General features: G+C 46.0%; 1 protein-coding gene across 13 annotated transcripts in view; it reads right to left on the bottom strand.

Annotated features, from left to right (window-relative positions):
- The window catches only part of PITPNM3 (PITPNM family member 3), a 6,156,742-nt gene that overhangs the window by 1,447,783 nt on the left and 4,683,614 nt on the right, over positions 1-25,345 (bottom strand). For all 13 annotated transcript variants that reach the window (XM_069615040.1, XM_069615036.1, XM_069615037.1 and 10 more), the window contains one exon: positions 1,730-1,846. In XM_069615040.1, the coding sequence (XP_069471141.1) occupies positions 1,730-1,846 (117 nt within the window). The remainder of the gene's footprint in view (positions 1-1,729; positions 1,847-25,345) is intronic.

Here is a 25,345-nt window from a genome sequence, read left to right on the forward strand (position 1 = left end):
GAAATCCAGGCAAAGGGGTCGGGTGTCCAGATGTCATGTAGCCAGTAATGTCTGGAGGGTCATAACAGATGACTGTGCACATTTGGTGCAGATTAGTGAAATGGTGTGGCATTGTATATGGAACATATGTGAAGCCACAAACCCACAAAGCCAGAGACGTTTGCTGAAATCCGGGGAAAGGCGTGGGGTGTCCAAATGTCATGTAGTCGGAAATGTCCGGAGGGTCCAAATAGCGTGACTGTGCAAAATATTGTGCAGATTGGTGAAACGGTTTGGAGTTGTATAGGGAACATAAACTAGCTCTTTTGTGAACAAACAACTACATTTTTGTTTAGACTGTAGGTGGTGAGTTGGTGAACAACAGCACAACAGGCCTGAGCTCTATATGCAGCCTCAGACCTCACCTGACAGTGTCCAAAAGCTGCTCTCCTGACACCCTGTTCCAGACTCAATCCCCACTCCCAAATAACCGCTACCTTACATTACTTTCAGAACTCCAGCGCTCACGTGAACATAACAAGTGAATCCAGGGCAATGAAAGAAAGAAGGACTGATAGCCCAAGTGTTGCACAAAGTGCTTGAGGAGCATAGTCTAGAAACACACTGTGTTGAATGGATTTTTTCACACATATATTGATGTAATATAACAATATATATTTATTTTCTTTTTTGAAAGAACATCTTGGCAAAAGTAAGCAAATGCTTATGATGTATTAGATATGCACGCTACTATTTCAGTTCTGAAGGACTTTGTCAAATGACATCTTGTCGCACATTTCAGTAGAATCCACATTATTAATAGCTGAAGTATGCTTTTCTTGTAAAAATACATTTTTCCAGCAATACATTATTAACATGATCACCAAAGATGGTTCAGACATCCATGTAGGGTACTATTTTAACCAATAGCAGGCAAAGCTGATAGGACATCTGACACTGCCATGGCTTCATTACAGATTTAATCAGCGAGCCAGATGATCCACTGCTGCCTGTCTGTTTGTATAACCCAACGGGTCATCCTGAAAGCATTTTCACATGAGTCGTAAGCTCATTAGCAGGGGTCCTAAAGGGAGAGCCAGGGGTCGCAGCTGCAACCTCTGGCGACCCTCCAATGATGTCCTTACTTCATTGATTCATTCCTTCCCTACTTGAAGTATAGGATTGAAGGGCCAGTCATATATATATGTTGGTTACTTGATTCAGAGATAGGGTGCATAGCAGGAAAAGGTCAGTGTTATGTATTTTGCTCTCTTGCAGGTCTTGGTTTCCAGACTAGCAATGTTGTGTCTTCTACTTAGCCAAGTAAGGTGGTGATTTGGTTTTGACTGATTTGTAGGGATGCAGGCAGTCTTCAACCTGATGCATGATTGAGAGTACCCTGTGCTGCCCATTGATGATGGGGGTAATGTGGTAAATGCAAGCAAATGATGTTGGAAGTCATCATAAATGACTCCCGCAAACGTAAATTGCAGTAGGGATTTATACTTTTCCACTAACGTAATGGAAAAATGAAGAGTAAAAGCGATTTCCCCAATGTTTGAGTCTACATGGTGGAAAAGAGGACAATTTCATGGATGGGACCCTTTTGCACAAAACTGAAAACAAAGCCAGTCGCCTCCAGACAATAAACAATCCAAGGAACATGTCCCTTGTGTGGAAGTGCTCTGAGCTGGTCTAAGTATTCAGGATGGTGCACAACAAAAATGAACTGAAATTCATTAGTACTCACTCTAAGTTTCACATGTGTCCTCTTGCGCAACCATTTTTCCCGTGGATTGGATGGACTCTGGCTTGCGGAATCAGTCCCCTCTTTCACCTGGATTTTTGTAGTTTCAGACCGCATCACCTGGAAGGTAAACAAGCAATAATATTTAAAGGTAACCAATTGGTTTACAAATTAACACCGAAAAAAGGTTTGCGGAGGGTACTGTAAGCTCATATGCTCACAAAATACTACTGTGAAATTAGACAACATACAATTGCATTGCCTATGCTAATGTTTGGAACACTGGATAAAACACTGACTGAACCAGGGAAAAGATTTGGTTTCGCAGAACTTCACTGAACTCTTAAGGCAGGAACGTATGGGCATATAATGAGACTAGTGGCGGTTATAAAAGCAGGTTCTTTACTGAGGATGTAAAGTTAAGCAACCCTGGTGCTTATAATATGCCAAACTGCACTTGTCATGGTGCAATGGTATTCTAATATGTCCCATTGTTTTTAGAAATAGGGTAAACTTTGCCCTTAGTGCTAATATCGTGCAACTGTAATCTGGCTACGGATGTTACAGAAGGGGCCTTCTGGCCGCTACTGTAATGCCAAATTGGGACTCCTTTGGGTTTGACAACACAATGTGCCATTTGCAAAGGGCTAGCAATTTGTGTAATGCCGCTCAATGCTGAGGCCCACCATACCCTTTTTGCAGTGGGGAAAAGGAGAGTTCCAGATTCCTACTAGGCCAGTTGCAGACTGCACCCTCACATGATGCACAATAGCCCCTTGCAAACAACTGTCAGGTTCACACGTACCAGTGCTGTCAGGAGGCTTGATCGGCGTTGACAGCATCCTAGTGTACAAACAAAATGACAGCATTTAAGGTATGCTATGCCACTTCCGAATGCTGCAGGTGCACTCAGGAGCGGCATTATATTTTGTTAATTGTGCACAAAGCACATGGCTCAAAATGGTTCAGAACTCATTTACAAAGCAGAATTATTCCTATATCAGTGAGCAATTTAAGGAATACTGTTTTTCTGTACAACACAACAGTATAAGCATGTACAAACAGCTTTAAGAAACTAATGGCGCCTATTGCAAAAACTGTGTGGCCTGACCACACGAAGGTACGTAATACAAAACGCAACATCAGCATTTTTCTGATGCATTTTCCAGCTACAACCAGGCTTTTCAATTTGGGCATGAGGGCACTATCAAGGTAGGTAGAGTTAGTGACTGCATCTGTCTTGGGGGGGGCCTTAGGCCAGGGACATAATTTAGGGGTCGCCATGGGTCACAGTTGCGACCCCTGAGGTCTCTCTTGCTACCCCTACAAAAATTAAAAAAAAGAAAAAAGAAAACTTTGTTTTTCTTTAATATAAATGTAAGCTCCTGGCTGTGGCCAGTGCCATGTGGCTCTTTATTTCTGGAGTGGCTGGCTTTCTTGTTCAGGCCTCTTTAAAAAAACAGGGCATTTCACAAGCGTAACACTTTGACCAGTGACCATAAATAACAAAGGATAGGAATAACACATCATTTGTCTTTCTGGAATTCTATACAATAATTGATAGACTCACTAAAGGTTTGTTTCAGGCACACTTCAGGGGGTGAGTCACTGATTTAGTCTGTTCTTAAACACCTAACTCAGACTTTCATCCTTCAGAGGTCGATAAATGAGTACCAACACAGGTTGAGTGATATTGTATGTCTATTTGTTCTATATAAAGCGCTTAAGCGTAAGTGCTATGTAATTACACATCATTATCATATGGCCTTGAACGTCTGCTTGCATTCACAGTAATTTGGTAATATGGACAGCAATATCATAACTATATTTATTGTAATGTACTTATGAACAATGCTATGTGATGCCACTTCCTGTTTTGTCAAGGAGTAAAAGGTTGGGTTCCATCACTTCCCGTGATGTCATTTCAGGGTGGGGGGTCAAATGCCATCACTTCCTGTGATGTCATCAGAGGTCAAGGGTCGTGTGATGTCACTTCTGCTCCCCCATGCATTTTGGTGAAATGACATCTCTGAATTAGGCCCTTCCAGAATAAACTGCTGCTTGCTAGACTAAGTTGCAAAGCAGCAGGGCAGACCTTACCTTAGTCAAGGTGCTACGGCCACTTTGCCTGCTGTTTGGGTCCACACTTGAAAAGTGTTCAGCTGCATATTAGACATGTTATTTCAGCAATATTGCACTCTTCACTAATGCACAGCAGGTGCAATGGAATGTACCCTAGTACTGAAGCAGTTTTTTCGAATGCAGCTCCAGGGAAATGGAAGTCCTAAATTGCACAAAGTTGAAATCAACCATTAAACAATTGTTGAGTTTTTTTTTTCAGAAAATCAGGTTTGGGTGATGATAATGTTAGTAAGTGAGGGGGAAGTCCGGGACACAACTGTATTATAATTCTGAATGTGCAGTCTCTACCTCTTCCTGGAGGGAAACCATCATTTTACATAGACGGGTAGAGCGATTACAACCTGTATTGTGATGCAGTAGGTCAAACAACAATTGGTTAACAAAACATTACATTTTATTAAGAGATTTAAAATATGAATAACATATCGATAAGCTAAAGAGCAGTTTACAGGTAGCAATTAGTAAATAAAACGCAATAAATTAGTGTGCAAATTACATGCTAAGATAGTAACTCTAGACCTTAGATGCTTCAGTAACTCTTCTGAGTAGAGGTAGTAGTGGTTATTGGGACAAATATAATGTATAGTCTCCAGTAGAGTGTTAGTAACTCTGTGTAATATGGTATTATACATATATCGCTTATGCTCTTCAGCTTAGGTACCTTCTCAACATGTTTCTGTTCCAATTCCTAACATTGGTGAACATTTATCGGGAGATTGAAAATGGGGTCACTAGTAATAACAGGAATATGATGTTCAGAGTCCAGTCAGTCTCTGATAAAACAATATCCAGATTCAGTGGTACTTGTGGCTGCTATCACATTACAGGCTGTTAATAAAAAACACAAGACAACAAATGCTATTAGTGCTAAGTCTATAGTCGGAGATTATAAAATATCTCTTTTCCAATTTACGGTACATGATTTACCTCAATTGGATAGTGGGGTAGTCATAGAGTGTTGAGTCTTGTGGATAGACCTTGCTCTAAGTACACTCTGAAAACAACACATCATTATTGGTGTTAGAATGCTACCTTATAAACAGACTTGCTCGTGTGCTTGTCTTGTCCCTCTAGAGTGTAAATTAGTAGCGGAATCACCTGAATAACTTGACGCTAATATGTTTCAGGAGGGGCTTGAGCCCACAGGGGTTCAATCGTCTGGTGGCTTGGATTGCCTCCGCGATATGCAGTCAGCTGGAAAAGGTTACTTAAGTGCTGGTAAATCTCTACATATCTAGTTAGTAAAGGTCATAGATGGCATTTGCCCTGATTACTAGCACCGTGCCCTCCACCCTGTGATTGCATTGATTGCTGTATTGCATATGTTCCCAAGATACTAACACCGTGACTTCTGTGCACACCATGCAGCCCACTAGAAAGATCATCTACAAGCTTCTTAGCCACCACCAGTCCACTGCTACCATAGTTTTGACCCTCACGCTCTCTCTCTCTATACTGGATCCTACTGACACCGGCTCCATCCACACCTGCCCAGCTTCAAGGCACTTTATCACCCACACTCCCTCCCAAAATACCACACCACTCATCTACCCCACCACCCTAGAGCCCCGCTGCCTACACGCTACCAGTGCTTATCTTATGCAGAACCCCACCTCCACCACCAGCAGACGCACCAGACTTAGAGCACAAACTCATACACTAGAACACGCATGCCATCCCTCATCCATCACCTCTATAAATCTCCGACTAGGCTCTCGATTCAAACACAAATACACTTCACACCTCAAACTCCCTCCCATTCCCATTCACACATCCAGGCCCATCCAAACACACCGACTAGCCAATGCACCCACCACTTCCCACACCTCTAGCCTCCACACTACCACCAAAACTACTACCATACCGCCTCCTCACATTAAATGTGCCCTCCTCAACGTTACATCACTCACCGCCCACGCACTAGAAATAAATTACCTCCTAGCTCTTAACAACATTGATCTACTAGCCACCACTGAGACATGGCTGCATGAGGCATCCGGCCCTGCCATCGCCCTTGTTCTCCCAGAAGGCTACACCATTCTCATACAAGACAGATCAACTCATTTAGGAGGAGAAGTCCTCATATTCAAAGAAACTCTCTCCCTCAGAACCATTAGCCACCCATGGCAGAGCAACTCTGATTTGCTCTCTGTAAAGCTTACACTGTCCCCGAATAGTACCATTAATATACATAGACTATATCGCCCTCTGGTCTCCCATCAGATTTCCAGGGACACCTCACCCACCCACTTAGCAACAACATCAAAGGATCTACCAAGACTCTCCTTCTTGGAGACCTGAACCTAGGACTTAACGACCCCAAGGACAAAGCTGCTACCACCCTTGCCAAAGAACTCAATGACCTAGGATTCACCCAAAAAATCTCCACCCTAACACACAACAAAGGCTGCACCTTCGACTGGATTGCAGACCATAATTGTCTCACCACCATCACAGCTAACACAGCACTACCATGGACCGACCACAATTATATTGAATTCACCTTGCCTATCACATCGAGTTTTAAAAAGCGCACACCCGCCCCTCCCTCACAAGCTCCAAAAAACTAATTGCAGACAATCTATGCCTGTACCTTAACATCCCAACACTTGCCCACCCTTTCTCACATGATCCCAACACCCTAGCGGACATCTACAAGGATACTCTCTCCAATGAGATCAACGCTATAGCGCCACTAGAAAACAAAAAAGGAAAAAAGACTCTTCATTCAAACTCCTGGTTCACGGAAGAACTACAATCCATGCGCTCTTGTATGAGAGAAGCATTAAAAAACTGGCAAATCAACCCATGCGATAAGAGCAAGAATGGCTTCAACCTTATCTCCCACCAATATAAAGATGCAATCACTAAAGCCAAAGCTAAGGCCTTTAACACTTGAATCGCAAATGTAAACTCAGAATCCAAGGAAATCTTTGTCATATTCAAGGAACTCACCTCCCCTCCCAACTCCCCCGATGAGATCATCAAAGATGAAGCCTGGTGTGCCAGTATTCAAGCGGCCATGCTTAATAAAATTAATCTTCTGCAAAAAAAACATTGAGGACCACCACACTACCCTATCATACAGGGGACAACCAGCTACAATCCACTCCTTCTCCCAACAAACCCTTTTTCGTCTTTAGACACATCTCAGAACTCGAAGTCAACAATATCCTCAAAAACTTAAAACCCTCAATGTGTAAAGGGGACATCTGCCTTCCCAAGCTCATCAAGGAATGTGCCGATAGCCTTGTTCCGCTACTGACAGCCATCATCAATGCCTCTTTCAGAACCGTCATCATACCCGCCAGCCTCAAAGAGGCATGGGTCTGCCCACTTCTCAAAAAGCCCACACGAGATCCCACCCAACCTAACAACTACCGCCCAATAACCACTGTGCCTTTCCTACTCAAGATCCTGGACAAAACCGCCAAATCCAACAATTCCTTGAAGCCCATTCCAACCTCAGAACTAGACAATCTGGCTTCCGTACGGAAACTGCCCTAGTAGATCTAAAAAACCAGATCACACAAATCATGGATAAAGCAAAACCAGCCCTCCTACTCCTAGATCTCTCGGGTGCGTTTGATCTAGTCAACCTCAAGACTCTCGCTTCACACCTCAGCCAATCAGCTAACTTCTCCAAAGAAGCAGCGCTCTGGGTCACCTCATTCCAGGAGGGTAGGGCCATGAAGGTTTTCTCCAACATTGCCAATGCAGCCCCCACCACCATCCACTGTGGAGTCCCACAGGGCTCTTGCACGGTATCCGGTCAAAGGTTCCAATCCAAAAGGATCGAAAGCCATAGGTCGAGTCAATAGGACCTAAAACAAAAGGGTCGAATTTTTTGGGGGTTTCAGTATTGGAAAAAAAGTGTTTTTTACCACACAAAAAAAGGAGGTTTGGGGGGACACCCCCCTCCCCCAAATTTGTTTGTTTTAAAAAAATGGACCCTTTTGTTTTCGGTCCTTTTGATTCGACCCTATTGTATTTCCATCCTTTTGAATCGATCCTTTGACCTATAACCCTCTTGCACAGCTCCCACTCCATACAACTTGTTTACGAAGCCTCCGAATGACAGGTGTCTCTGGAGGGAATTAAATTCTTCTTTTGCTTTGCTGTCCTATGGAGGGCGGGTGAAAAAATATATCTCGGTATAATACAAAATGGTACCCATTGAGCTTAAGGGTTAAATAATAATTAATTAACGGTTGATAGTGCATATTTTAGTCCAAGCTTGCAAAATTTAAAAGTTTAAGCTATCGGTTAGGGCGGATCTGGTATGGTAGTGTGCATACTGCATGTGTTGGAAGAGCTGTATATTGTGACTAGGGACAGTATAGATTAGGCTCTAAAATCTCAAAAAGTGCATTGAACTGATGTAGAAATAGCCGGGACTTGCTTAAAACAGATCTGTACGGGTGCAGTATCCTCCATAGGCAAACAATGGCCAGCGGTGCATTTTAAAACATGGCATTCATTAGTATGTCTATATATCGATATATTCTGCAGTTAGCGGGTGAGGAGTCCAGGTTTTAAAGTCACTTTGGTTTGTGAAATAAATCTTGGAGCGCTTAACCTTAGCGGAGTGTCTTGCGTTTAGCTCTCCTGTAGTGTTTGTGAAGTTCTGTTGCTCCGCAGTTGCTATAGTGATAGGTAATAGATATAATGGGACACTACCCATGTGGAAACTACCATATTCAAGCTAACTAAAAAATCTAAGGAAGTGGATATAGGTACCAACAAAACATGGAAACAGAATTAGTTTTCCCACTGCAATAGAGATTATGTTATTTACTTAATAACCTACTCGTGTGGATTGAAATATATAGGAAAAACAAACAGAAAAATCAAGACCAGAATCATTGAACACAGAAGTTGCCTCAAAAACAAAATCGATCAGCATCCCATGGTTAAACACTGTATTGTCGGAATCGAAATAATATTATACCTCCTATTGCATTGTTTGAATGTGTGTTGGCCTACGCCAAGTTGTCTAAAACATCGTGTAAATAGATTCCGCGACAAGGTCTTGACCTTATTATACTGTGTAAATCGCCATCTTGGATTTAGCCGCCATTTTAGGTTCTCTTGTAAAGTGGAAGTCACCCTGAACATCAAAATGGAGGCCGAATGACATTCCGAGTGAGATTCTGGCCGTTGTGATCTCCGCACACATGAATAAGTAATATGCCTGCAGGCCACTTGTCAGGGTCGCGAACTGAGACCTTGTCCTATCCCTGACCTATGTGTAAATGAACAACTGTATCAGCGGGACTGATCAAAATGCATACATTATGAGATTGACCTGGCAAGGAACCCTAGGCCTGGTCTTAAGAATGGTTAACCCGCGAGGGGGTTGGCCAGAGCAGGATAAAGAGTATAAAAATACGAGTATCCCAATGTACGGTCTCTCACACTAACGCAGTGAACTCTCGTTGAAGTTCGTTCTGTTACTCTGAGAGCCGAATAGCTATCCGTTTGTCAATTGACTTTTTGGTAACTGTTGTAGCTTTTAAATAAAACACTTTGTATGTTCTTTGTAACCTGTGTTGGTGTGTTTCCTTTGGGCTTCCCGGCCTCATATCAATTTCTTTGTTTTCACAGTTGGCGCCCGAATAGGGACCCTCAAGATTGATGCCGGATCATTGAATGTTGACACAGACTATCGAATCGGGATCGGACGGTGTGATTCTGCGGGCCCGACCGATCGAGACGCGATACCTCGGCAGCGCTGCACGATCCGATCCTTGGACGATAGTCGTGGGGTCTGACACGGCATCTTGACGAGGGTCCAATTTTTGAGGCGGGCAGATTTGCCCAAACCACCAAACACAAGGTAAAATTTGTTAGGTAAGTTCTTTGATAAACCGTACGGTCCTCCTTAGGTTTGGTCAGGTGCAGTCGTGACCCGGCTCTTAATTTAACCCTGACAATTTGAATTTGGCGTATTGTATGTGCAGACACAATTATTGACCAGGTAACACCAATTTTTTGTGAAATGCCTGGGAAATTGTCTAGCTGCTTTAGGGCTCTGTTCCACAGCGATCGACAATCCTTGGAATTTAGCCGCCCGGCACCACAGGAGGGGTCGCCGGCATGTACTATGTACTGTAAGTATGGCATTGGAAGTATAGTATTTAATGATATTTGGCACAGACAGACCAGACATGCCTCCGAATTTCAGTGGCCAATCAACGGTAGTTTTGAGATCCCCCGTATTGAATACCTAGAATCAATCTTGTTAAAAAAGAAGGCTAGACCTGCAGCCTTCGATGTTTTACAGAATTGGAAAAAAGAAGCGTTACAGCAGCTTAAAAATAGGGACAAACATGCACGCCGTCATAAAACAAACGCTGAAAAAGCGTTGTTATATTATAAAGAAAAACGTTCAAAATCAGTTAAAAATATGGATAGGGCTTTTTCACTTGGAATCCAGAAAATTTACCCCTCTAAAGATTTCCATGTTTCCGAGGAATTTATTGAGAAATTGTTAAACGAACGCAGGCCTGATGCCTCAGCGCCACCTCCGTATGTTCCTATTTTGGGCACTCTGCCCATTCCTGCTGTTGTTCCTGCCGTTATTCCTGTTTCCCCTGTACAACCTATTGTTCCTAGTCCCATAGTTGTTGTTCCTCCACCTATCGCATCGCCCCTTCCTTCTACACCGATAGTTGCACCTTTATTAAATTTGCCTACACCTCCGCTCCCGAGTGGCCCCGTATTGACTGAAGTCGATCCAGGTGCAGGATCAAAGATTGTCACTCGTAGTACTGTTTCTGCAGATAAGAAACAGGAATTGTTTGCATGGGCTAAGCATTGCATGGAGAAAGGTGATCAAGTTAATGTTTTTTCCACATTATCTAATTTGAATAGTTTTCCCGAGAAAAATGTTTTTATCGAAGGTTTGGGGACTCATTTGTGTGTGATGTGGGGTAGATTACAAAATTCGGATCTTCCACAAGAGGAGAGAGATCTGAATGCTTTGGCACTTTCAAGGGACACAGAACAGAAAGTATATGGGCATGTTGAAAAATTGTTTGAGTTTTGGAAAGATTTTGAAAGGTCACGAGATGAGGATGACAAAGACGAGAGAATATATGTACAGAAGCGGTTCCTTCCGTGTCGTAGATCGGCACCTGAGGAAATACGAATTTGTACTAAAGATGCGGTTCGATGGATCTCGGATTCATCGATTCCGCCAGATGAAGTATATGACACGTATAGTCAGTATACAGTAGAAATGCAAAGAAAGGTAATTCAGGTAATGGTACAGTACCTGCAAGAAGAATGTGTAAGAAAGAAGGTTAGTTGCCCCATGGAATTATTGGGGATTTGTAAAAGGGCTTTTTCGCCCGACACTTCTACAGCTGCCTTAGCGCTCGACCTGGCTCTGTTGCTTAGTAAGCGGCCGGAGGTACTTATATCTCAGTTGCCTATGAGAGAGGTTCCTCCGACCTTTGTCCCAAAAGTTGAGATCCCCGCCAACGTTGGGACTGGTGCCCCCGCTGTGGATATCCCTGCACATTATGTATCGCAATTCGTTCACGTCCCGTTTTCACGACAGGAAGTGAACACAATTAGACAATCAGTTCCCGATATCAGGAAAAACCCGATGGGGTTTTACAAAGAAATAGAGTCCGTCTTGCAGTCCTCTGTGTTCACCTTGAGTGACATTGACTTGTTATTGCCTGTACTCCTACCTGTAGATTTATGGAAACAGGTTCGGACAATAGACAATGTGCCGGGGTTGGGTGATACGTGGGCTAATATGATTAGAATTGATGGGGAAAGACCAGCTGGTGAGAAACCACCACAGGTAATACTTACTTTGCCTGATAGAATTGTCGCAAAACTGAAAACTATAATTCCAGAGAAAAGAATTATTTGGGACAAGCTTACGGCCTGTGTCCAAGGAAAAACTGAAGGCGCCACCGAATTTTTTAATAGATTCGAGCAGGTATTTTCTGACTTCAGTGGACAGGATTTAGGTACAGAGTCGGGGAAAAGGTTGTTCGTGGACACATTTGTACGTGGATTGTTACCTGACATCCAGGTTGCCCAGGTGGGGGGATTTCCACACAGAACTGTGCCTAGTGGTAGGGGTCAGTATTCTGCCTATTGCTCAACCATCTTATTTTCTCTCCTCTCTCTATTGATGGTTTCACTCTATTGGTCTGTGTGATATTGTACAGTATTGTTCATGCACTTCAATGAGATCTAGGGTGGTACCACTTTAGAATTGTAAATATTTGTCATTGTAGATTTTGCCAGAGTACAAAGTGAGTTATCATGATAAATGTACATAACCTTAACTTTTGATTATATAAAGACTGTGTTCTAACCAATACAGAGTCTGGATATTCCTTTGTGGGGGCGTGGGGGATACACTGTACTTAAGAACCAGCCTGCATCACCTCCTGAGAAGCTAGGCCTTGATTGCTCGACCATTGCTACCGAATAGAGAATCTTGGCTGGGGTCTCCTGTGCCTCTCCTCCACCATATAGGGAGCGGAAGTACAGACACCCCCCACCTGTCGTTGAGACCCGTCTCTCACACTGGTGGCAAGCGGTGGGATGCTTATGGTTTTAAGAATCAGTGTATAACCGTGCCACTTACAAAGGATATTTGCCCTTTATTAAATGAAGGTTTAGTTGTGTACAAGGTAACTGCATTACAAACAATGGAGTCTATTGCGAATGGCAAATTAACTCGGATGAGCTTGGAGGCTCTCCAGAGTGCTTGTGAAGCTAGGGAGTTAGACTTTGTGGATAAGTCTAGGGCTGAGCTAATAGCTGCCCTGGTGGACTACCAGACTGATAGTGAAACTCTTGATGAAGGGGGGAATGCAACCAATGAGGACTCTGCCCCTGGGGTTTCAGCTGAATCTATTTCTAGGAATGCCGCCATTCCTGCTGCCTCTGTTCCAAACTCCAGCAATTCCTTAGAGCTTGAGTTATTAAGGATGAAATTGGCCTTTGAATACCGCAAGTTGGAAATAGATGCTGAGCTTAAGAAAGAGGAGTTGGCTCAACAAGTGGAGCTCAAGAATAGGGATCTTGAACTCAAGAGCCAGGACACTGAATGTCAGAGGATCCAGCTAGAGAAAGCTAGAGTGGAGACTTCAGCTAGATCCAGTGAGAGTGTCAGGCCCCCAGCCACCATGTTTATGAAAGATTTGGTGGGTGTATTTGTGGAGGGTTCGGATATCCTCCAATGGATTGAAGCGTTTGAAATGGCTTGTGAGATTCATGATGTGGATAAAAGAGATTGGGCGAAGTGTTTGTTAAGCAGAGTGCCTCAAACCGGGTATGACTGTATTCTGAAGCTGAGTGTGGAAGAAAGGGGTCAGTACGAGTGTATGAAGTCTGCTTTAATTGCCAAGTTCGGCAAGACACCTACCCAATACCTTAGAAGGTTCAGGGATTTTAAGAAAAAGGAGAATATGTCTTGGGTTGACTGGGTGAGTGCTGCGCACATGAACATGATGGGGTGGATCGATGGATACAAGGTTAAGACTTTTGTTGAATTGTCCCACCTCTTGTTTTTTGAGCATTTCTCTGAAGCCTGTTCACCAGAGCTGTGTCAGTATGTGGCTGACCAGAACATTTTGGACCCCTTTAAGCTGGCTAGGTTGGCTGACAAGTGGGTCTCCCACCGGGTGTCCCCTAAGGACTCCAGTGGGAAGGACAAGGACAAAGAGAAGGGGGCCTCTCAGAAAGCTGAGGAGTCCCCCAAGCAATCACAGTCGGGTAAACCAAAACCTTCCTCTCCTAAGACCCAAAAATCTAGTGGGGATAAGTCATCTGGGGTGGGAATAAGAGTAGTGGTCCACCTGCTGCAAAGCAGGCTCCCAGTGGTTCCAGTACCGTACCCCGCACTCCTGGCGCTTGTTGGGACTGTGGGGCTCTGGATCACAAAAGGGGTGACCCCAAGTGTAAAGGTAAGGCACTTGGAGTACAGGCTGTCAGCCTGACCTACCCTTACCCTGTGTCTGAGGTGGAGGCCACTGTCCTCCCCTCCTCTGCCGGTATCACATTTGGTGCTCCGGTGGAGATTTCCTTAGTGTCCCTTGGGGCCTGGCACCAGTATGCGGAAGTACTGGCGACTATCCCACAGAACACCCGTAGATTTTTGAGAAGTGTCCTCTTGAATGGCCAGCCTTCTACTGGTTTGAGAGACACTGGGACAAGCATGACAGTGGTGGACAGGACCCTGCTCAGGCCAGAGGACTATGAAGGTGCTCCTCTGCAAACCACCAGGTTAGCTGGTGGGCCTCCCAAATTATCACCTGTAGCCTTAGTCACACTCATGATTGGCGACAAGACAGCGAAGCTTCCTGTCCTGGTTCAGGACAATGTCCCCGCTAACATTTTGTTAGGGAATGATCTAGTAGAGTTGGGGTTGATCCCGGATGGTCTTCCCATGACTGCTGCTGCAGTCACTAGATCACAGGTGACACCGGGTCTGGCTGTGGGTCAGATACCCGAGCCAAAGGCGAGGCCTAAGGCAAGAAGGAGGAAGACCAAGAAGGCCACCTCTGTGGAGGGAGCGCCTTCTCTTCCTGCTGCACCCATTGGGATCCATGCTCCGGACGGGCTGGGTCCAGTGGAAAACCCGAACTCAACTCCTTTGGGAGAAGAGGCAGAAGACTCTCCTGTGGGAGAGGTTCTCAACCCGGAGGATCATCCCGACCTTCAATGCTTGTTAGCTGAAGGGGGACCCTCCCAGGCGGACTTCTGTAAGGGACAGAGAGAGTGCCACTCTCTCGAGGGACTGAGGAAACAGGCCCTGGCCCAGGCACAAGGAGAGGTACCTAGGAACTTCCGGATTTATTGGGAGGGTGAGCTCCTTGTTAGTGAGCCCACTAAGCCTGAACCTGGTGCCCGCAAGAGGTTGGTGGTACCCCAGGTTTACAGGCCCTTCCTACTGCAGTTGGCGCATGAGGTGCCCTTAGCTGGTCATCTTGGGACCAAGAAGACTAAGCAGAGGCTCTCTGCCCATTTCTACTGGCCACGGATGGGAGTAGAGGTGGAGTCCCACTGCAGGACCTGCCCAACTTGTCAGTTGTCTGGCAAGACTGGAGGCAGTGTCATTGCCCCACTGCAGCCGTTGCCAGTGGTTGGCACCCCATTTGAGAGGGTGGGCATCGACATCGTCGGTCCCCTTGACCCTCCCACTTCAGGTGGACATCGGTTCATCCTGGTCTTGGTAGATCATGCCACCAGGTACCCTGAGGCGATACCCCTTCGGACTGTTACTGCCAAGGTGGTTGCCCGGGCTCTCCTGGGCATTTTTACCCGTGTTGGATTCCCCAAGCAGGTTGTCTCTGACAGAGGATCCAACTTCATGTCTAGTTACATGAAAACCATGTGGAAAGAGTGTGGGGTAACCTACAAGTTCTCCACCTCTTACCACCCCCAGACCAATGGTCTGGTTGAGAGATTTAATAAAACTCTCAAGGGCATGCTAGGGGCTTTGGAAGAACCCCTAAGGAGGAAATGGGATCTCCTCCTACCATGCCTGCTGTTTGCTTACAGAGAGGTACCTCAAGAGGGTGTTGGTTTCAGCCCCTTTGAGTTACTCTTTGGACATCCCGTGAGGGGGCCCCTCGCCTTGATCAGAGAAGGCTTGGAAGCCACCCCTCCAGGTCCCGCCAAGCAAGTGGGGGACTATGTGTTAGGCCTCAGACGGAGGATGACACAGATGATGGGCCAGGCAACAGCAAATCTCAAGGCCAGCCAGGAATTGAATAAGTACTGGCATGACCTTAAAGCCTCGCAAGTGGATTGGACTCCGGGACAGGAAATCCTTGTGATGGAGCCTACCAAGCCTAGAGCTTTGGCAGACAAGTGGACTGGACCCTTCAGGATCATCTCCAAGATGGGCGAAGTCAATTATCTGGTTGATATGGGAGTCTCTGGGGTAGCCCCTCAGATATTCCATGTCAACAGGCTCAAGCCTTTCCACCGGCGAGCAGAAGTCTCATGTCTCTTGCTAGCTTCTGGGCAAGAAGAGGATGAGAGTGAGCCCCTTCCTGATTTGCTGCATAGCAACCCTCAGGATGGCTCAGTGGAGGGAGTACATCTCTCTCCAGATTTGACAACAGAGCAACAGAGGGCCTGTAGGGCTTTGCTCCAACAGTACGCCTCTCTGTTCTCACTGAAGCCAGGCCTTACACCGTGGTGTAAGCACGAAATTGACACTGGTGACAGTGTGCCTGTCAAAAGCAGGTGCTACCGTATGTCAGATACCGTTAAGAACCACATCCAGGCTGAGGTCGCCAAGATGTTGGATCTGGGTGTTATTGAACCCTCAACCAGTCCCTGGTCCAGTCCAGTGGTCCTTGTCCCCAAGGCAAGTTCCCAGGCGGGCACCAAGGATTGGAGGTTCTGTGTGGACTACCGAGGAGTCAATGCCGTCACCAAAACTGACGCGCACCCATTGCCCAGGGCTGATGAGCTCGTGGACACCATAAGTGCTGCCAAGTTTGTGAGCACCTTTGACCTCACTTCAGGCTATTGGCAAATAGCTCTGACGGACCATGCCAAGGAAAAGACGGCCTTCTCAACACCTGAGGGACTTTACCAGTTTAGAGTCATGCCTTTTGGGTTGAAGAATGCCCCTGCCACCTTCCAGAGATTGGTCAACCATGCGCTCAGTGGGCTGGAAGCCTTTTGTGTGGCTTACTTAGACGACATTGCCGTCTACAGTTCCACCTGGGAAGAGCATTTGACACATCTGGATAAGGTGTTGCAGGCCTTAAAAAGGGCTAACCTCACTATCAAGGCCACCAAGTGCCAGATAGCTCAGGGGAAAGTTACCTATCTTGGTCATGAGGTAGGAGGGGGTCAAATCCAACCTCTCTCCAGTAAAGTACAGGATGTACAGAACTGGGAGACTCCCACTACTCAAACCCAGGTGAGAGCCTTTTTGGGCCTCACTGGGTACTATCGCAATTTCATGGCAGACTATGGAACCATAGCTGCACCTCTGACAGCTATAACGTCACCCAAGCAGCCTAGGAAGGTTACTTGGACCGAAGACTGTCAGAGGGCCTTTGATGGCTTGAAAGAAAGTCTGTGTAGGGCACCTGTGTTGAGTGCGCCTGACTACAGCCGACCCTTTATCGTCCAGACGGATGCCTGCGACACCGGAATTGGAGCTGTCTTGTCCCAGTTAGATGACAAAGGGAGAGAACACCCTATCATATTCATCAGTAGACAACTCAAGGGTAGAGAACTTAGGTGGGCTACTGTTGAAAAGGAGTGTTTTAGTATAGTTTGGAGCCTTAGGCGTTTTAGGCCCTACCTTACGGGGTCTACCTTCAAGGTCCAAACAGATCATAAGCCCCTGAAGTGGCTTATGCAGATGCAGGGTGAGAACCCGAAATTGCTCAGGTGGTCCATTAGCCTGCAAGGGATAGACTTCCCCATAGAGCACAGACCAGGGAAGAGTCACGATAATGCAGATGGCCTTTCCAGAAGGTATGTTGACCGTCTGGATGAGGGTGTCTATCCCGTGGGAGATTAGACACCCTCCACCTCAGTCTGGGGGGGGCGACTGTGATGCTGGAAATGCATCTGGGGACAGGGCCTCTGAATCCTTGTCCTTTTTCTGTTTTTACCGTGTGTTCTGTCATGTTTTCTGCCCAGGAGTCCATGTGGGACTCCTGGCAGTGCAGCTCTCTCTTTTGGTTTGGTGAACAGACCCATGGGATACCCTTATGGCACCCATGGGTAGGGGTACAACCCTGTGCCCCTAGTGTATGTTTTTGGGCACCTGTGGGTGGCCCACAGAGCAGGGTATGGGCTGGTGGCAGCTCCATGCTGAATTTGACAGGTGCTCTGGGTGTCCTCCATTTTGGGATACCCAGGCCCTGCCATTGGGATCAGTTGATTCCTGATAGAAAACAAGATGGCCCCTGTGGCCTCTTGCTTTCTATTGCCTGTTATCTTGTTTTCCCAAAGTCCTGGGAAGCCCTGCCTCTGTCCCTTCCCCCTGACTGGCTGTTGGGTGGAAGTTCCATATATGGTGTTGTTGTGAAGGCACAGCCAGACTGACTGGAGCCTTCCCAGTGACTGTATGTTGTGGGTACCTCCTGTGGGTGGGACCTGGGTGAATGGAGTGTGTGACCAATATACACTCCTTGTTGTGGTTGTCTGGTTTCTGGCATGAGAGACAAAGGCTGAGACAGCCCTGCCCGAAACTGGCCTGAATGCAGTGTGTAGTGTTGAATGGCTGGGTACTTGTCCCAATCCACATTCCTTGTTGTGAGTGTCTGAAAGGGAGGAGTGTGGCCTGAATGCACTGTGTGCCTGATTGGCTGACTGACTGCATGAATGCCCTTCTGTATGATTGGCTGCTGAGTGTGTGCCAGCAGTGTGGATGAGAGGCAGAATAGCATATCTGGGGACCTCTCACCACTGAACGTTCAAAAGCGTTCAGAAGCGTTCTGGAGTTGAGTCTCCACTCTAAGAGTAACTGGAACTGCTGATCCTCGATGTCCAGCTGGAAGAAGAAGACTTGCTGTGGCATTTGCTTCGACTGATCCGAAGGCTGCCGAGATCGTCGAAGACTGACCCGAGAGAGGACCTGGTAAGGCGCCCTCTTCCCGTGCTCCGAGGGACCATCGAGCACCGCTCCATCTTCGCCGAAGCGCCCTGGAAGACAGACCCTCGAAAGGCTGCCGACCCGAGACGGGACCGCTGAGGAGATCGAATTGAAGCACCCGGACATCGACGCCGTCGAAGTCCATTGCCGTCGACCAGGGTTCGCAGGTTTGTGAAACCACTGGAGGCCCGTCGAAGTTGTGTTGCCCAGCCGTGGGAACCACTTGACGCCGTGCCGCCGACGACCGGAGCCGTCCGCTCCTTTGCCTAAGAACATTCAATCGAAGGACTCTCTCGACCGCATCGTCGACCGCTTATCCTGCCGGAGAAAGTCGAGGCCGACCAACGCGCCGAGGAGAAACCTGCCGGTGGGTTTCCCGCCACCCGACGACCTCAAAGACTCGGACGACTCGACGCCCTTGCTGGGCTTCCGTCTCTACAATCTTTGCGGTCCAGAACTATTGTCATCGAGGTGCCCCGCACACCTCCGCCTTGCAGGACGCCGACGCCCCGACGCCGACGAGCACCGCTCGGACGAAGCTGCCGCCTCTTCGACATCGTTCTTCCTCGTTTGTCGACGGACGTTCGACACCCCGTGCCTCCCGCTTGAAAGGGAAGGCATTCAAGAAGGGCCATCGATTCCCCGTCGTCGAACAGCGAGTCCCTCGACGTTTGTCGACGCCTCTTCGAGGAACTTGACTCCACCAGGTACATTGGGGGGGTAAAAACATTCTAGGAGGGAATAAGACTTGCAGAGTAATACATGGACTGGGCTTGTGCTATATCTTTCTTACAGGTTGCCCAGGTGGGGGGATCTCCACACAGAACTGTGCCTAGTGGTAGGGGTCAGTATTCTGCCTATTGCTCAACCATCTTATTTTCTCTCCTCTCTCTATTGCTGGTTTCACTCTATTGGTCTGTGTGATATTGTACAGTATTGTTCATGCACTTCAATGAGATCTAGGGTGGTACCACTTTAGAATTGTAAATATTTGTCATTGTAGATTTTGCCAGAGTACAAAGTGAGTTATCATGATAAATGTACATAACCTTAACTTTTGATTATATAAAGACTGTGTTCTAACCAATACAGAGTGTGGATATTCCTTTGTGGGGGCTTGGGGGATACACTGTACTTAAGAACCAGCCTGCATCACCTCCTGAGAAGCTAGGCCTTGATTGCTCGACCATTGCTACCGAATAGAGAATCTTGGCTGGGGTCTCCTGTGCCTCTCCTCCACCATATAGGGAGCGGAAGTACAGACACCCTCCACCGGTCGTTGAGACCCGTCTCTCACACCACTGAACAAGAAACGAAGGGCAGGATAGATCTCATAGATACTCTTTTGGAGAATGCAGAAGGGGAGCTGTTTTGCGATGGCTCCTGCTTCAAACTTTCGGATGGTACATCTACAGCTGCTTATGCAGTTACTTCATTGAGCAAAGTTGTCGAAACTAAGAGAATGTCGCATAACTCCGCGCAGGCCGCAGAGATTATAGCGTTGACCCGAGCTTGTGAACTCTCCCAAGGGCGTAGAGTAAATATATATACTGATAGCCAGTACGCATTTGGGGTGGCTCACAACTTTGGAAGGCTCTGGTCGGAAAGAGGGTTCCTGACCTCACATGGGACCAAGATCCAGCATGGCCCCTTGATAGTGCAATTACTCTCTGCACTCTCACTCCCTAAACAGTTAGCGATCATGAAATGTGCAGCACATCGCAAGGTCATAGATGATGTGGGCAAATGGAACGCTTTTGCGGACTTGATAGCCAGACAAACGGCCACAGACCTTAGCACGGACATGTATGCCTCGAGGGAAATGAGAGATGCTTACATAATGGATGAAGGTATTGGGTCTGTGCGAGATATTCAAACTGATGCCACAATAGAAGAATCTAAAAGGTGGGCTGAAGGAATGGGGAAACTGGATGATGAAGGGTGTTGGGTGGATACATCCAAAGGGAAATGGTTGCTCCCTGATTCATATGTATTGGCAATGGTTACGATGGCACACGGTCCTACGCATGTGTGTGCCCAGCAGATCACGAAAATGCTAGAACAGGTTTGGGTAAATGACAAGATTCTGGAGACTGCGAAGAGGCACGTCCAGAACTGTATGATCTGCTTACAGCACAATGTGGGTAAGGGGACAGTGACTCCAAGGGGAAGCTTTGGGCCCCCTTCTGTTCCCTTCGAGGTCATTCACTTTGATTTTATTGAGATGGAACGATGTAATAATCTAAAATATGTTCTTGTAATTATTTGTGCTTTCAGTAAATGGGTCGAGGCTTTCCCCGTTAAAGATGCTACCGCCATGACCACCGCAAAGATTATGGTAAAAGAATTCTTTCCTCGATTTGGGCTCCCGAGGATAATTTGGTCGGATAATGGTCCCCACTTTATTGCAGTAGTAATTTTGCAGATATGCACAGCCCTATGTATTGAGAAACGATTTCACTCAGCTAGACATCCTCAAAGCGCTGGGTTGGTGGAAAGACACAACGGTATTTTAAAGAATAAGCTTGCAAAAACATGTGCTGATACCAAACTAAAATGGCCAGATGCCTTACCTATCGTGTTATTAGCTATGCGTACCACACCTCAGACTAAGACTGGGCTTTCTCCATTTGAGGTTGTGATGGGGAGACCTGCTAACATTTGGGGTCTCCCAAAACCTAAAGCCCTGAGAGAGGTGGAAAATGTAGTGCTTGTAGACTTGTAACCAGTTAACTAAAAACCTATATTTCATTTATCACCAGGTGTTTTCAGCTTTACCTGTGCGGTTCACGGGCCCAGGACACGATATACGGCCCGGAAGTTGGGTCCTAGTGAAGGCCTACGAGAGGTCTTCCTGTCTCGCGCCTCGCTGGCGGGGACCCCACCAGGTGTTATTGGTCACCAGGACAGCAGTGCGGGTGGCTGGAAAGAAGAACTGGATTCACGCGACGCACGTCAAGAAACTTCCTCACCCGACGCCACACGTTACAGAAGAAGCAGAACCCTTCGCTGATGCTACAGTCTCTGATCCTGGAGTAGCAAACAGCGCTGTGAGTGCGTCAGAGAATTTCTCTGAGCCCGAGGAGCTTGGGGAACAGTCCATTTCGTCTCCGCACTCTCTTGAAAAATCACGACCGGAAAACACTGTTTCAAGCTCTGCAACTTCCGTCGCCTCCGACACGTCGCTTCCCTCAGGAAGTGACAACACTTTACTTCCGGACCAGACAATTTTGGGTACCACTAGGTACAATCTTCGACGAAGGAAATAGAACTACGGCACGAGTTTTTCGTGCATCTGGAAAAAGGAAGTGATTGGAAATTATCTTTTTATGAGAAAGTTCTGTTGAACAAAAGGGATTCTGCTGGCTAGGGTTGGGAAGGACTAAGAAATCGCGCGACCGTAGCGTCGCCAGCAACGAACATTGGGGTCATCGATTGAGGAACTACGATGCCTGCCACCTCCGCTGCTGCTCCCCGCACTGGACTTGTGAATAAGGGGGTGACCAACTTGGACAATGAACAATGTGCCTGGGCCCCGAAAACGTACTGCTGTGTGTTGATAATGATAATTGTTATTTTTGCAACTGCTGCTGTAGGACTTTGGTATTTTGAAGAAATCTATCCTTTGAAACCTTTACTACCGACCGAGATTGTACCAACTGTTTTGGCTCCCTCTGTACACCTTCACACTCTGTCCCCTAGAGACTCCCAACATAGACAAAAGTATCATAATAACACTCTGATGATAGTAATGAATGCTACTCATGCCATTTTTAATAAGAGTAATTGTTGGATTTGTACTCATTTACCGCAACATGAGAACGAGGGACTGGGATGGTATATACATCCTCTACCTTTAACGACTGCTTGCTATGCCTCTCTTAGAGCACTATTCTTTGGCCGATGGAATGATAGCATCTCAGGGAACTTTGATGGAACTAATCTGAATGATTTCGAGAAACGTGAATTGACTCCCCTGGGATGCTCGCTTTTCGCAAATAGAAGTAAACCTAACGTCGCTTCTATTAGGCCGTGTGATAAACTATCTCTTCCTTTTCAAACTCTGATTTCCTTTAAAATGGCTCCGATAGGCAATAAGGACGCTGTACCTCCCTCTTATTCTATAAATCATAGTCCTGACTTGGTTCCCTTCTGTGTACAGAGAAATGGCGCTAGGCCAATGGGAGATTTTGAAGGTTGTAAAAACATTGTAAATTTGACTGGGGAAAACAGGCCTCTGTATGTAGGGGGGCCTGTTTATTTTGTTTGTGGTTTAGCATTTCCCTGGTTACCCAAGGATTGGCAGGGAACCTGTTATTTAGGAATATTGTTACCCGGGGTATTTGTAGTTAGTACATTGGAGGTTTCTAAGGCTCGCCCACGGCGAGACAAGAACGGAGATACCCCAGGGCAAGTATTGGGAGACATAGCGAAATCAGTTGTGCCCTTTTGGGGACAAATAACAAATTCAGAGAACATTAGGGGATTAGCAAGGGTACTGGAGAGAACGATCAACCGGACCACGGACATACTCTACAATATGACCTTAGAGCAAAAAGCAATAAGATTGGTAGCACTCCAAAATCGGATGGCATTAGATGTCATTTTGGCAGAACGAGGTGGAGTATGCAAATTAGTGGGGTCCGCTTGCTGTGTTTTCGTACCAGATTCCTCGCCGACAATTTTTAAAGCAATACAGAACTTGCATACTCTTAGTTCTGAAGTACATATCCCTGTAGGAGATTGGAATCTTAGCACTTGGTTCTGGGATTCTTTGCAATCTTGGGGTTGGAAGGTGCTTTCTGTTATTCTGGTTATTTTGGGGATCCTGTTATTCCTTTGTTGCTGTTTTCAATGTCTTCCGAGTATATGTGGAATGCTAGGGGGATGTTGTGCCCAAGCGGTGAGCACAATAGGGCATAAAATATATGCCCCAGATACAGCATCTAAAGAATTCGTGTTACAAGAGGTTTTGATGAACGACCTAATGGCTATAGATATTACAGACAATGATTCGGAATCTATGGATGACAACACATGGAGTTATTTTCAAAAGTATTAGGAATGATGTTAGCACTTGGCATAGGCCAAAAGGAGGGTCTGTCGGAATCGAAATAATATTATACCTCCTATTGCATTGTTTGAATGTGTGTTGGCCTACGCCAAGTTGTCTAAAACATTGTCTAAATAGATTCCGCGACAAGGTCTTGACCTTATTATACTGTGTAAATCGCCATCTTGGATTTAGCCGCCATTTTAGGTTCTCTTGTAAAATGGAAGTCACCCTGAACATCAAAATGGAGGCCGATTGACATTCCGAGTGAGATTCTGGCCGTTGTGACCTCCGCACACATGAATAAGTAATATGCCTGCAGTCCACTTGTCAGGGTCGCGAACTGAGACCTTGTCCTATCCCTGACCTATGTGTAAATGAACAACTGTATCAGCGGAACTGATCAAAATGCATACATTATGAGATTGACCTGGCAAGGAACCCTAGGCCTGGTCTTAAGAATGGTTAACCCGCAAGGGGGTTGGCCAGAGCAGGATAAAGAGTATAAAAATATGAGTATCCCAATGTACGGTCTCTCACACTAACGCAGTGAACTCTCGTTGAAGTTTGTTCTATTACTCTGAGAGCCGAATAGCTATCCGTTTGTCAATTGACTTTTTGGTAACTATTGTAGCTTTTAAATAAAGCACTTTGTATGTTCTTTATAACCTGTGTTGGTGTGTTTCCTTTGGGCTTCCCAGCCTCATAACAATTTCTTTGTTTTCACAGTATAAGCAAAAATTATGGATGGGAAGACTTTGAATAGACAGGACTACAAGCTAAAAAAGACACTAATCAAATTGTGAGAGAAGAAAAGCTGCTTAAAAAAGAACAAGAACTCATCTTTATGACCAAAAGTGACAAAAGAGGCCTTAATGGGGCAGTGGAATGGCATACAATCAAATGATAAGCATCATTACACTACCATCTCTAGCCTTTTGATCCTCTGAATCTTATCATTCTTAAAAATTCTCATTCTAATGGACGACTATATAACACACCGATAACCCACACAATGAGAAGCCCTGTATATCAGAGGCCACCTGAGTCTTATATATTTATACCCACATCACGCTCCATGTAGAAACCTCACTGTGCCATTTACCAAGTCGTAATACCCCGACCTAAGGGTCATTTGACACTGAATTATAAATACACATGAGCAGCACTATGTACATAGGTGCCTCCTTGAGAACCTCATCTTGTCCGTTTCAGTACAATTCATTATATTATGGATGTATGGTTCGCTACACATCCACAGATAACAATGGATGGTAATTTACCTATGCTAATACCACTACAACATGGCTGCACGTTTATTTACTTCCCTGCGCCGCCGTCTATTTCTATTACCTATCGCTATAGCAACTGTGGAGCAACAGAGCTTCACAAACACTACGTGAGAGCCGCACACGAGAAGCTCCGCTAAGGGTAAGCTCTCCACGATTTATTTCTCGAACCAAAGTGACTTTAAACCCTGGACTCCTCACCCGCTAACTGCAGAACATATCGACATACAGATATACTAATGAATGCTAGGTTTTAAAATGCACCGCTGGACATTGTTTGCCTATGGAGGATACTGCAGCCGTACGGTTCAGTGTTAAGCAAGTCCTGGCTATTTCTACATCAGTTCAATACGAGATTTGCACTTTTTGAGATTTTAGAGCCTAATGTATACTGTCCCTAGTCACAATATACATCCCTTCCAACACGTGCAGTATGCATACTACCATACCAAAGCCGCCCTAACCGATTTCTTAAACGTTTTACATTTTGCAAGCTTGGAGTGAAATATGCACTATGAACA

Source organism: Ambystoma mexicanum, chromosome 9 (assembly GCF_040938575.1).
Source record: "Ambystoma mexicanum isolate Mex_15411 chromosome 9, UKY_AmexF1_1, whole genome shotgun sequence".
Taxonomy (NCBI): domain Eukaryota; kingdom Metazoa; phylum Chordata; class Amphibia; order Caudata; family Ambystomatidae; genus Ambystoma; species Ambystoma mexicanum.